Genomic DNA, 13,798 nt, shown 5'->3' with positions numbered 1-13,798 from the left:
CCGCAAACATGAAATCTATCTCTGGACCGTCAAATAGGAGGCCTTTTCTGTCGGGGCCATTTGGCTCTGCAGCACGCCGTCCAGGTGCGGCAATCGTACAAAAGTTCGACTCGGAAACAGGGCAGGTGTACTCTGAAGTAGAAGTACGTCCTACCCGAAACAAGTATTCAGATTGGATCGGTGAGCCCAAAACACCTGGTCTGGTCAAGAAGCCACCCCCGAACCCGAATGGCGCCCGTTCTTTGGCAGCTATGGCGAGGACCAAAGTTGCTATTCAGTTCAGAAATCTAACTCCGGAACACTTCGCCACAGTGCCGTGGTCAATAGCGCAGAAGGTCTGGGATCAACTATTGTCAATGTATTAGTCACAAGAAAGCCCCGTCTGGACAATCACTGACAGCTAGAGATAGGCGAGCAGAGAGCTTTCACGCTTGGAGGACTCTGGCGACGGCATATCCCAGTTCCGAAGAATTCGGAAGGCGTGAATACCGCTATCTCCTGGACATTAAGCAATTAGCAATGCCAATTACGGATTATTTCAACGGCATCACGTCCAAGGAATTAATGTGGCTCAGTTGCCTCCGAATCTCCCCCAAGCAAATGGCGACGAGCAGCCTTGTCTCGATCCACACTATTACCAACCTCGCTGTGCTTGATCTTTCGGACGGCCAGGTCACGATTGACAATGAGGTTTCTAAATTTGACGAACGTGTCCTGCGGTCTTGGGCGGAGCTTGCACGCTCCGGAGAGGCCTTTCAGCATCTGCGAGTGATACTCTTTGGTTGGCAGGAGCATCTGTCGGACTGGATCTTCAAATACGCTGACTGGTTCCCATCTCTATGTCACATCATTATCACGGATTGCCCGAGAATGCACCAGAGAAACCGAGCACTGTGGGAACCAACCGCGCAAGCCTCAGGATGGGAGGCTAGACATGCCAAAAAGAGTGCAAAAAGCCTCCGGCCGATCATTGGAAATCAGGACTTTGCCTTTGGCGCAATCTCGGGTTGCTACTATGACAGTTTGGAGCTGTACAGCCAGTTGTCGCACAATGGCTGGCCCGGCCTCACTGATAGCCGACCGTTACTGGAAGCGTGGATCGGCAATCCTCGACACTGGTCGCATATTGTTGACGACTTCCCCTCTACACGAACGATCTTTCTGGAGAATATCAAGACACATGGTCGGAAGGCTGGAGACGGACGTTCTACTAGCAGCAGCGACCACGAACCGGCGAAGAGGGTGAGGAACCAAGAACAAGCAACCTCTGAAGCGGCATCACCTCCTCGAAAGCGAGGGCCACGAGCAAGGCATGCAATGAAGTCGAATGAGAAGAATGTCACGGACATGTTGAAGGAGTTCTCGACATAGACGTAATTTAACTAGGGACGCTGTTCTCTGTATAGAAATCGCATCGTAGATATCTGGTCCTCCAAACATATGGATGATTGCGAAGGACGTTTTCCAATCACAATGATGTGCGTCCACCAAAGGCATGCCTCGTTGCTTGTCTTCGTAGTTCAGTGGCATGGAGGGCGTTCCTTGGCCGCCTTAATCCCCAGCCTCACATTATGACAAGTGTCGTGTCCCCAGCACGGAACAGCACACCTCGTAGAGCCGAGTTGCAAAGCACTCTCTCATGGGTCACCTTGTGCGTCTTTAACGAGCACCGGTCGAGCATCTAGAACAAGTTTTTGTTGATGCATGACCGTCTCAGTCATCGAAGATAACAAACATCACACCACTCGCGGTTGGCACGTAACAAACCTTTCCCCCTCACGGCCAATTGAGGTGCGACCCGTCCCCACCTCCACCGCATTTCCATCCTCAATCTCCCATACACCAGCGACGAGCAAACACGATCACTTGCTCCTTGGCCGATAGGAGGATGTCGACGCCTAACCGGGACCCGCCGGTCACCTCCCCCCCTTCAACGACTATATCTTCTCGCTCCAGCATGGAATCTCAGTCCCAGTCTCCTTCTACCACTGCCAGAACACCCTCCCTACGCATCCCGTCTATGCCCAGCGCGGCTGCCCATCACCGCCAGAGTTTCCACGAACTACGAGGTCATCCCCCTTCTCCTCGGTCGCAGAGACAGCCCTCGCTATCCCATCTCGCCGTGCAAGATTTGATTGACAATCCACCTATGAGAAATCCCGATCCTCGCTTCGCGGGGAGGAATTGGACGGAGGTGAAGGTCAAAGAGCTGGTCAATCCGGATGATCTGAGATTTGTGGACAATGAAACTCCTGTAGAGTCGGCTACCAATGTGAGTGTATCCTCGTCCCTTGTTCAAGGCCACGTCAGGACTGACAAAGGATCCTTGCTAGCTCCTCATCGAGTCAGGCGCTCCTGTCGTCCTTGTCCGCGAAAAGCCAGGCTCTCCAGTCATCGGTACATTTGACCACCGCGACCTCAATGCCTACCTGTTGCTGGTCGTGGGGCTTTCCCGCCCCGATGACGATGAACATGCCACAGACTTCATGGAACTGGCCCAGCGGGCAAGAGAAGGCAAACGTATACACTTGCGCGAGATCCAGGACTTGAGCAAGAAGGAACCTTTGACTTTCCTTGACGAAAACGCCGATTTGCTCAAGGCCATTGAGACGTTCGGACGAGGGGTACACCGAGTCGTGGTGGTGAATGAGACGACGAAGGAAGCAACGGGTGTGCTCAGCCAGAGCCGTCTGATCAGATTCTTATGGGAGAATGGCCGGAGTTTTCCTATGTTGGACCAGCTGTACCTCCAAAATCTTCGTGATTTGAGGATCGGATCCAGAGATGTGGTTGCTATCAAGTAAGTGCGAGCCCTTCCGTGGTGAAAACACACTCTGACCCGGTGTGCCGTTCAGTGGCGACCGACCCCTCTTCGAGGCCCTGACTTTACTGCTCAACGAAGGCGTCTCTTCCCTCCCTGTGGTCGACCATAACTACAATGTCATTGGTAACATCTCCAATGTCGACGTCAAGCTACTCACAAAGTCCACCTCTTTGCCCCTCCTCCGCAACACATGTATCCATTTCATCACCGTCATTCTCTCCACCCGCGGCATGTATGAAGGCAAAGACTCTTTCCCCGTCTTCCACGTAACTCCGCTCTCGACACTCGCGCACACCGTCGCGAAGCTGGTCGCCACAAAGTCGCACAGAATGTGGATCACCGAACCAGTCTCTCCCAGCTCCTCCGGCCCGCCCACGCCGGCGCTGCATAGTGCCACCCTTGTGCCGACGTCAAGCCACTCCTCCAACCTCTCACTAACTAGTGGGGGGAGTCACCATATCACACCTCCGACTGCGATGCCTACTCCCGCATCCGACCCGTTCTCGACATCTCCTGGGGCGGTAGTTGACAGTTCGCCAAAACCACCATTTATCGCGCCTACAGGTCCCTCGATCTCCGCATCTTCCCTTCCAGGAGCGCGGATCTCAGGTCGCCTTGTCGGCGTAGTCTCCCTTACCGACATTCTGATCTTGTTCGCCCGTGCGGGTGGCGTCTCGGACGTGGCGGACCCAAGTGAAATCAGGATGCGAAGGAGACGAAGCAGCTCGAGCAGTGTCAGGAGGAGTTTTGATCTGGGGCAACGGCCAAGTGTTGGTAGCAACGGGGGAAGCGGACTCAGGCCGAGTGGAGAGCTGAGTCGGAAGAGCAGTACGTCGCACCGCTGATTAGAGGAAGGAACAAAGTACAAGGAACCATGGTCGAACAATGGATCTTCGAACAAGACAAAGCTGGAAACGTCTGCCAGCTGACTCAGACTCCATGCTGAGAGAACGATTTGAATGACTCTTCATCGTCGACAAAAAGGCATAATGTTCAAATCCACGAAATGAAGCTTCACATGACGCGGTGTCGATGCCTTAGACGGCTGGGAATAACTGAGTCGACGCACAGCAGGATCCTGGAGGAGAGCACGGCCACTGATCGTACATGCGGACACAGGAGGACAGGCTCTTCTTCCTGCCCCCAACCTGTATGCCTCCCTGCCCACCATTCCCTATCCACAAAGCATGCAACTGATATATCGGCTCGCATGCAAAATGCGGTCCCAATTCCGTCGCTTTGTCAAAGACCAGTTATTCCCCGACCAATACACCACCTACAAAGGTGTGCAACGGTCTTCAGATGAGATAGAAATTCGGTTCCGAGGGTCCTCCTGCAATGGCCCCGAAGACTCCTCCATAGATAGAACTATCCACGCGGTAGCTAGTGACACAACTAGGCCTGGGCATTGTTGACACTAACAAAGGCCTCTTTGACATGAACGCTAATGCGTGTCCTTGATTAAGCCTCACCAGTGCTTCCCAAGAGATATGGCTATGCTACCACGCCGTGTACCGAGTAGTTAGTTCGATAGTCCTGGAGGCTGTGCCCCTCACTCAACGGATCACGGTCATTCTTGGTGTCATTAGAAAATCCCCCGAACCAATCATAAGCTTCCACGTGATCTGCCACCTGGATCCTGTCACGTGGGTTACGTGGGAACAGCAACAGAAGCTTGTCCTATCAAACCTGTCCAGTGTCCACAACATCAAGCAACAAGTCCCGATCTATTATTGTCATTCGTATGGTGCAGAATGAATGAACAAACTACAGTCCCCTGCCTCAGAAGAGCCTCGCGCTAGCTGCCTCAACGACTTCTTCTCCTTCCGCTAGAGGCTTTCTTCAGGCCAGCCTGATCCTTGATTGAGATGGGAGGTCTTGAAGCCATGTCATCTAAAGGATCAGTCTACCAGGCTCCCGACTCATAAGGCGGTGCAGCAAAGAAGGCACACGAGTAATGAAAGCCGAAGCTCCCGTGGAGAGAACAAAGCTGCGAGCTCAAGGCCTCATCGTTGATCCCTCGATTTCCACTCCGGTCCGTCGAGTTGCCAAGACCCCTTTGGCTCGGTGGCTTGCGCCAGTGTCCGCCCCAGCGGCTTTAGGAACCTCTCTCGCCTGCACATGGACGTCTAGATTCAGAGAGACCAAGCTACAAACTCATGCCATGTTTCATACGTCCAGAGCCAATCGAGGCCACGGGTTGCATCGGGAAGGAAAACACTATCAGCGCCCGATGACTTGCCCTGCTTGCTCCAGCATGTCACGATATCGACCAGAGACGTGATATTTTGGTCTTTTGGCATCGCAGGGCCCTGGGCGCCTCGCGGCGCTGCCCGTCAGGCCAAAAGGTCCGAAAGCCGTGGCTAGAGCTCGTTTGTCGGTAAATACAGCTTATGTGCTATTTCTCGTCATGCAGATAGAAGGCAGTCACTTCCCATGACTTTGCACCATTCCAGCCCTCCTTCCTGCGGGTTGGTACTGCATCAAAACATCTCGTTTGATGCGGCCTGTCCCCTCATGAAACATTGATAATTGAACTGTGAAAGGCTCCCATATCATGCTCATTCGTCAGACATGGTATCGGGTCTGCATGTGTGCGGTTTTGAATCTGCTGGGTCTGTGCTTGTTTTTCTCAGCCTTACCCACAGCCGCTCAAGCTGTGGCGGGATACCAACATCCCGCGCAGTTGGAGAGCGGGCTCTCAGCAAGGTCACCCTTACCAAAGCTGTCCCTGCGAGACGCAATTCCCAAATCTCCACCATGGGTATACCCGTCTGACCTGGGAGATCCGCCGGCCTGCCTCAGTCATGGTCCTGGCTGCCCCTTCGATCCAAACTACATGACTTCATGTTCGGCAGAAAAGTGTACCGCGACTTTCATCGGTTCTTGTGTGCAGACAGACACGTTGATCAATAAGGACTGCATCTGCAAAAATCTCTTCTCCTCAACTTGTTCCTCGCAGTGCTCTGGCGTGAGAGATCACGCGAGTTACCTCTACTGGTTAAATGCCACTTGTGGTGATCTGGACGACTGGGATGGACTTCCAAAGAACTGGACAAATGGACTGCTGAAGCCCTCCTTTCTCTTTGTTGGCTCGTGGGACAGCGGAGAAGGCTTCTGGGGCCTGGACAATGTCTACCCCTGTTTCGCATCAGCGGAGTGCTGGTACTCGGACAATTATGTGAGGCCGTGGGCTGTGAATTCAACGTGTGCTGGCTTTGAGGCGTCGATCTGGGAACCCAACCTTTATACAGCTGTAGAGGCTGCGGCGTTCTTTCCTGATGCACCGGGCAAAGGATATTCACCTTCTTACGTCTCGTCGGAGCCCTACGATCCGAAGCAAGACGACAGCATATTCATTGATCGGAATGGCTTCTGCAAAGAAGCATACAATGCAAGCCACGATGACTGTTCCGCCGCAGGACGAACAAGTCTCCTTCTCTGGGCCAGCGCCATCTGCCATCCTTCAGGGACCTATGGATGGCCGGTGAATTGGAGAGACAGTCTGCTTATCTACAATGCAACGCTTGTCAACAGCAGCACCTTGGTACCCCCCATCTCGCCCGGACCTAACCACTGTTCCGGTACAGTGAACAGCACGATACGTGACTGTACCTTTAGCGCGTGTACAGTCAGCGAAAACAACTGTACTGGTGTCGGGAACGCTGTGGATAAGAGATGTCTCTGCCAGAGCGTAGGCCTTCTGGACCAATGCAATGCGACAGCGATTGAAAAGACCGAATTAGATCTCTGGCTCAACAAGACTTGTCATGGCATACCAGACTTTGTGGGATTGCCCAACAACTGGGAAGATGGTCTTATGGTGATGAACGCCAGCTACCAGGACCAACAGAACTTCAGTTGGCCCTCATGCCTCAACGCACACAGTTGTTTCGACGTCTTGAGTGGCACGCAACAGAAATGTAGCATGTCTCTTTGTGACTTGGACCCTAGCGGAGGCAACTGCTCGTCCACCACGGTTGGATTCAAGGCTTCCTGTTTTTGCCGCCCTGGTAAGCTCGCCCTACCAACTGATGTCACGTCACGATGAGGATGACTTGTATGTTCGCAACTTACATGGCACAGTGACTTATGAGACCACCTGCACCGAAAATTGCAAGCTGTCTTGGGAACGGGAAGGATATCTCAGATGGATGAACTCGACCTGCAGCCCAGTCGCTGGTTGGGACGGCTTACCTCGTAATTGGACCAAACTTCTTTATGTTCAGAATGATGAATTACTACCCTGGAGCTGGCGCATTCAGATAGCGCCGGACAAGTCATTCAACACCACCAGCACAGGCTCGGATCCCCCGCAAGAATGCCCTTCGACCGTAAGCAGTCTGGTGGCATTCGCGGCTGTGAATGCTGCCATGGCCTTGTTGGTACCGATCTTTGGCCGACGCGACGTCATGAAGAAGCTGACGTTCCGTCAATGCGGCCATCGAGGCTCGCGCATGTGGCTACTGACGGGCCCAGCCGCCGTGATACTTCACGTGGCAAGCAATGTCGTTGGGGCGTACATCATCAAATCCACGCCAGGGTATGGCGGCGTGAATGTTGGGGAACTTGTCCTGTTGTGGTGTACCCGGCCGAGAATTTCCTGGATGATTATCGCCCTCATCCCCTGGCAGGCCGAAGATGCCATCTACTTTTCGGTGGCGAGCTCCACTCTCCTGGCCGAAGTCATCCTCCAGTTACTAGGAGCATACTACATGGGAGTGGCGACGAACTACGCACGTGTGCAGAAGTTCTACACGGTCGGTCGACTCCAGCACGCTTCCCGCGGGAAAGACGCGGCAGTCATGTATGCCGGATCTATCATGTGGCTCAGCGTCATGTTCATCGCGGTCGCGACATGTCTCTGGTCCATGCTGGGCATCAGCAATTATGTTGCGGTCCTTGCTTTTACGATTAGGGGTTTCAACAGAAAAGCAAAGAGATCGCGGGAACTTGCGAACGCTAGGGCAACAAAGCTTACGTCTCTCAGAACAGCTCACGACGCCTGGACTCCCGCTGTGGCCGACTTGGAAAGGGAAAAGCAGGCTCTGGGGGACGTTTACCCGCACGCTATCAGGGCCTTCCAAGCCCTGGCGAGGGGCTGGCAGGCTTTGCAGACATATGTAACTGATGACACGAACAGGCTGATCATTGCCTCCAAAGCGATCCGCCAGAACAAGAAAAAGCGGCCCTCGGACGGTGCCGATGCCGAAGAGGAGTACGCTGACGCCTACTACGTCTGGATCGAAACACCGAGCAAGCAACTTTCTGATTTGGCAACCTTTGGAGAGGCCGCCGCTGAGTTGTATTCCGAAGCACAGCAGCACAGAAATGCCTTGATGAGACAGAGCGAGTCCACCGCCGCCGAAAACAGCATGCTGAGAGTCCGCTTGGCCACCACGCACAGAAAGGTGCAGACCATCCAATCCCTGATCCGGGCATACCAGAAGCGGCGTCAGCAGCTGGCTGCGGTCCAACCCTCCATATCCGAGCAAAGTTTTGTGAGAGGGCGCCTCCGGGACCTGGAGAATCGGTTTCAGAAAAACCGCCAAGGCTGGCGGCTTTCACACCAATATCAGCTGGATCACCTGCGCCAAATATTCGATTCACTGACTCGCAGAATTAGCCTCAAGGCTCAGTTACGAGATCTAAGGGGCCCTGGGGACGCATTCAGAGACCAGAACACCCTCACCGGTCTCGAGACCTTGATACGCACCGGTGAGACGAAGTCGCAGTGCGAGAGACACGCTCTAGAAGCATGGCGCGGCTTGTGCACAAGCTGGGTGCAAATTGGGGCAGAGCACGCGCGGCTGATCAAGATATGGTCGGGACTGGAGAAGAAACGACGGAAAGAGGACGAGGAGCGCCAAAGGGGCAACAGTGCATTGTTGAAGAAGATTGCACTGCGGTCGATTGTAGGCATGTTTGGGTGCTGGGCCGCGCAGTGGGTGTGGTGGGTGGGATATGTTCGAGCATCTGGAGATGAGTGAGTCCAAGACGGATCTAACAGTTCTATCCGTCTGTTTTACTAAGAGGTTGACAGCTACTGTCCGCCGAAACTGAGCCAGATCGCCACCGTGTGGACAGTCTTCTCGACGATCGGTGAGTATGACCCAAGCTCCCTTTGCCAGGTTCTGGGGAACATCGTGCCAACTCACTTTGCCACAGGCGTCATGTTGGGCGGTTCGCTCTAGGACTTTCAACCCATTCTTGGCGCATATGGATTGCTATCACAGAGCGACCTGAGAGAAACCTTCCTCGCTCGGCAGGATTGTGGAATTGGTGCATGTACCACTCCAGCTTATACCTACAACCAGGTTCTTACAGCTTGCACATTCGGTTTGACCGACATATAGGCATATGGGCACATATACCAATATACATACTTATCCTGGTACATCGCATTTTTGCGGGACATGCTATTCTCCGTGCGGGATGGAGACCCTCCCATCTTATATATACATAGCGTCTACTCGTCCCCTCGCTCGGTTGCGTTAGATTCGACGTGTCAAAGCCAGAGGAAGTCACAGCCGTGAAGGGCTTCAAATACAAATGGGAAGCTTTTGGGAAAGCTTCATACTTCAGAACCTCGACAAGGGCAACAACAAAACCGCCGCGACCAAAGCCGCCGAAACTGGTGTAGAAGCAAGAAATAGAGTTCTACCACACCAGATATGTCTACGTCAGGGCGTGTGACAGACGTCGCGACCCGGTGAGACAGTTGCGTGACGGAAGCTGAGCGTGGCTGCGTGTCAATGCCTTCTCCCTATTTCCTGAGTATTTATTTAATCGGTACTTCCTGTCTTCTCCCATCAGAAGCTCTTCCACCAAATCATAGATATGTATAGTGCATACATTTTCCACGGCTTCCAACTGCCCCAGTCTCTCAATCCTCCGGGCTCCAAACACCCTCACAGCCTTTTCGGTCCCCCAACTGTAAGTATTCTCCAACTTGACCAGATCGAAAGACAGTGGACGACCTCTGTCTCGATTTTAGTCATGTACATGACTAAAATCGAGACAGGACATGATACTGACTTCAGATGGGCAGAGGACCCTGGAAACGCCCGTCCAGAACAACAGCTATTTCCTCCTCAATGAGCCAGCTCCCAGCAATGGAGACTTTGACTTTATTGGGCTGAGCTTTGTATATTGTGTTGGTATTCGAAAAAAGCCAATGCCAGCAGCTGAGGTCACAATGTCTTCGGCGGAGGTCACACTCAACGACCGGATACTCTGGCCCACTGTCCAACACCTCGGTTTCAAAAAATGGATATCGCCATTCGCGGGGTGGTCGAGGTCTCTGTGACCTACACGCTGTGTCCACCACGGCTAGAGCCCCAATGGTGAAGATCATGGATTGGATTAGGCAGTGTACAATGTCCCACCTTCAAGAGGAAAATGAGGGGACTTAACTTCGGTTCCAGCTACGAGAATGTACCTGCACTGACGAGAACTCCTACTCGATGGTCTTGTGCGTTGATCAGTGCTGTCTGGCGAATAAATAGTTCTGTCTGCGTACTTTCAAAGTGATGTACACTCACAAACGCTGCTAGCCGCATCTGGCAGTCAGGAACTACGCGGATTGCCCTATTACTTGGTGACTAGTGCCACGCTTAAACCATTTATCGGTCGCCGCCAAGAGCGCTAGTGGAATAACTCTGAAGCAGCACTTCACAGCCAAATGCTCTTCAGCCAGATTTGAAACGGCGCAGAATGAAGTCCAGAACTGTCAGAGGAATTGCGATGAGGTCAATATTCAATCTTTTTCCATACATGACTCCATTGGACCCTGGGTATTTCGACAATGAACCACACGTAGACTCCAGATAGAGTAGTCCTCATGTCGAGGACGGTCAGCGATGTGGAAAGCAGTTGCCTGTGTGAGCAGGAGCTGAAAGCTATTATCTATTGAGGTTGTGGCTCCGACTCAGGCTGAGATAAAAGAGTCGACTGTTCTTGTTTCTTTGATTCCAATGAATGAAGCGGCGAGGAGAAACTCACAGAAAAACAACAAGTGGTCATTGACACACCGAGTCACGTTCGACCCCTGGAGTATTGCCGCCTTATCCTGTAGCTTAATCTTGCCTCTCGACTTTCACGTTCATGTCCTCATCAACACCGTCTTGATTATCTCCCCTAAAAAAGGCGTGTGTTTCATTGTTGTCGCCATCCCAGCTCCCATCCCTGACAAAGTGGTCCCAAAAGCCGTCACCAGCAGGGGTCGCCTGACCTGAGTCCAGGCCATCAACAGCAGCGAAAAAGCTGGGTTCTCTGCTTTCCTGCTTAAGGCCAAAGTCCAGTCCTGAACTTTGACGAGAATTTGTCTCCGCAGATTCCGCAGAAACAGAAGTGTGTGCTGCCGTAGACATTGAAGGGGTATTACTGGGGCGTTTGGGTATTTCTTCGGGGGGGTTATCGAGCGCAGCGGGCGCGAGTGTCGCGTTCATTCCCTGGTACGTTGAATCGTTGCCAGATATGCCTTTGACCGGGTCGTGCGTACTTTTCCAAGGGTAGTATGAACTGCCTAAGTATTGATCTGAGCCACGCATCAGCATGGCGTAAAAAGGGTCATTCATGTCAAAGCCAGGAGCGTGTGCGAGCATCTGCTGTGACTCTGGAGGCAGTGACGTGGTGAAGAGCGCCATATCCTGCCACATTGGCGTGAATGAAGCCGATCTGGCTTGAGCCTGTGGCGGGAACTCATAGTTCGCGCTCGAGCCTTGGTCCTTAATATGCTGTCCCGTAAAATTGTTGCCAACCTGCGTGGGAGAGGGAAATGGCATACTGGCCTGTTCAATCCCACCTGATGGGTGTGCAGGTGCCGAAGGGGATATGGGCTCTTGTCCATTAGGAGCTGATGTCAAAGAGTCTGCTCTGGTGCCACTATTCTGGGGGAAACGAGGTTGATGTGGAGAAGGGTAAGGAGCAGGGCGTTGATATGCTCCTACTGACGGTGCCATAGGGTGTTGAGGAAGCATGGGAGAGGGAAACATATTAACTCCATTGTTGGAATACTGGCCGTGAGGATCTCGAGCCATCTGCTCTACCGCACTCCGGACCGCCACCTGGTGCGTCAAGTAGGCGGCGACGCGGCGATTGAACTCGGCCGAGCTGGTCTGCAAATGAGCGGTGAGGCGTCTGTATTGTATTGGTAGGTCGTCCCCTTCTTCTTCATACATCTCCTCGTTCATGACATCCTCAGCGGTTATACGCAGTGCTCGTCCGGTTCTTCGTTTGTGAACTTCTGATGCCCTCCGTGCCGACTCCACTCGAGCCTCAAGAGTTCGGTCACTCCTTCTCGACGCAGCGATATATGCTCTATGTCGATGTCAGTGCATATGGCCAAGCTGCACCGTCAGAAATGCTAACCTTTCCTGGTTCTCTTCCTGAGTTCTTTGGGACTTTACCGGCTTCTCACGCGGTGTGGTTCGCATTGGTGGCATTTTTATAGAGGCCTTCAGGTACCGGCGCCCAGCTCCTGTCTTAAGAATCTTCCCGCAGTTCGATAGACGTGCCTCTGGAGTGAATGGCGTTCTAATGGTCGAGTCGTGTGTGACTTGACGGATAGACAAACGGTGGTGCGGTAAATATAGCAACAGCAAGTATCTTTGAGTGGCTTTCGAGAGGCAGAGCATACGCAGCGGTAACCCAGTGCATCTACAAGGCGTAGAAAAGCGTTACGGAGCTTGTTCCCTGGGGGCGGTATGGGCTATAAAAGAGGAAGATGTAAGCGGCGAATGGCACAGTAATGTGCCAATACCAAGGAATCACCGTGTCTGGGATGAGGACGAGGGGTGACTGCACCGAGACAGCTCGTATCTGTCAGCTAGATTCAGACCAGGGCACAATGTCGCCAGAGGGTGGCCAAGTGGACTCGATTGCACATCAGATGGTCGAGGGGGGAGGCGATCCCCATGGATTTTGATCTAGGACCGAGCACGAGGATGGCGAGAAGACGGTGGCTGTGGGCTAGAGCAGCCAATCTGCAGGGGAAAGAGGGGGAGCAGAGCAGAACAAAGAGTTGAGAAAGCCATGGAGCATGGGAGCGGACGGAATACGTGGGCAGCAGGCCTTCAGAGGCTACTATTGGAGCGCCACGGGGGTGACCAACGAGAAAGGACCATGGACCATGGAGCAACCAGCCGGGAGAAACAAAGTCAATGCACGAGGTCCCTGACGAAGAATGGCGGAAAGAATGGGCAGCATCGAACAAGATGCTGGGATGTTTGGTATGAAGCCAGCAGAAGCTTGTCGACCAGGCCCAACGCGGCAGGTACGAGCACGATTGAGTTGATAGAGTTGGCCGAGCTGCAGGCAAGGCGCAGGCTAAGAGCGCGCAGCCAAATGCTCCCCTTCAGGCGGCCCCCCGTGATCGATTGCATTTCCGGCGGATGTTTGATCCGCCCATCGCGTCTTTCTTCCCTCGATCGTGCAGGTGCTGCTGCCACTTTGCTCTGGTGGCCTTAGATGGCACAGATCTCCTTTGCCTTGGCCTGGTCTCGACGAGTCGCCCTCTCTGTCATGCCTAATGCTTTGGTTGTATCTTAATGAACTCGGACCAACATCAGAGATTTCACGTTCCCCGTTGTTCAGCCTCCCTCCTACCACACGCCCCAATTCGCGATCTGCCACGAAGATCAGAATTCGATGGCCCCGAAGCAGCCCCTCACTTGCTTGTAGCGCCAGATCCTAGCGCTGTCGGCTATCGTCTCCGTGCCAACGGCCTACGCACACGCCTGAGTCGCGGAAGAGGAAAGAAGAGATGGCGGTCACAGACTTGAAGATGCTCGATCCCAGGCGAGTGGGAGACTCGAGTCCAGAGCATGGTTGCTAGTGTGAAGTTGGGAATCAAAGTTGAGGCTACTGCATTGAGATGGTTGTCACTCGTCTCTACCCTGTTCCGGGCAATTCACCTCGTCGGTGTCTGTGGTCCTCGATTAGACACATATTTCCAGATTCCCAGACCACTGC

General features: G+C 53.3%; 4 protein-coding genes across 4 annotated transcripts; 3 read left to right on the top strand and 1 right to left on the bottom strand.

Moving 5' to 3' along the window:
• Positions 1-251: 251 nt before the first annotated feature.
• AYL99_06291 (hypothetical protein) lies at positions 252-1,371 on the top strand (the record flags this gene model as incomplete). The annotated part of the gene is made up of 2 exons (XM_018837801.1): positions 252-358; positions 411-1,371. 2 exons carry the CDS (start codon positions 252-254, stop codon positions 1,369-1,371), a joined length of 1,068 nt encoding a protein of 355 aa, XP_018692361.1.
• Positions 1,372-1,957: 586 nt separating this feature from the next.
• AYL99_06290 (hypothetical protein) lies at positions 1,958-3,669 on the top strand (the record flags this gene model as incomplete). Its single annotated transcript, XM_018837800.1, has 3 exons — positions 1,958-2,272; positions 2,334-2,800; positions 2,856-3,669. 3 exons carry the CDS (start codon positions 1,958-1,960, stop codon positions 3,667-3,669), a joined length of 1,596 nt encoding a protein of 531 aa, XP_018692360.1.
• Positions 3,670-5,381: 1,712 nt separating this feature from the next.
• On the top strand, positions 5,382-9,018 carry AYL99_06289 (hypothetical protein; the record flags this gene model as incomplete). The annotated part of the gene is made up of 4 exons (XM_018837799.1): positions 5,382-6,837; positions 6,911-8,810; positions 8,868-8,926; positions 8,993-9,018. The coding sequence occupies 4 exons, from the start codon at positions 5,382-5,384 to the stop codon at positions 9,016-9,018; spliced, it is 3,441 nt and encodes a 1,146-aa protein (XP_018692359.1).
• Positions 9,019-10,902: 1,884 nt separating this feature from the next.
• Positions 10,903-12,270, bottom strand: AYL99_06288 (hypothetical protein; the record flags this gene model as incomplete). The annotated part of the gene is made up of 2 exons (XM_018837798.1): positions 10,903-12,145; positions 12,197-12,270. 2 exons carry the CDS (start codon positions 12,268-12,270, stop codon positions 10,903-10,905), a joined length of 1,317 nt encoding a protein of 438 aa, XP_018692358.1.
• Positions 12,271-13,798: the final 1,528 nt, after the last annotated feature.

Source organism: Fonsecaea erecta (genome assembly GCF_001651985.1).
Source record: "Fonsecaea erecta strain CBS 125763 chromosome Unknown Scaff5, whole genome shotgun sequence".
NCBI lineage: Eukaryota > Fungi > Ascomycota > Eurotiomycetes > Chaetothyriales > Herpotrichiellaceae > Fonsecaea > Fonsecaea erecta.
The sequence above is the reverse complement of the archived record's forward strand: the minus strand, read 5'-3'. Positions and strand labels throughout refer to the sequence as shown.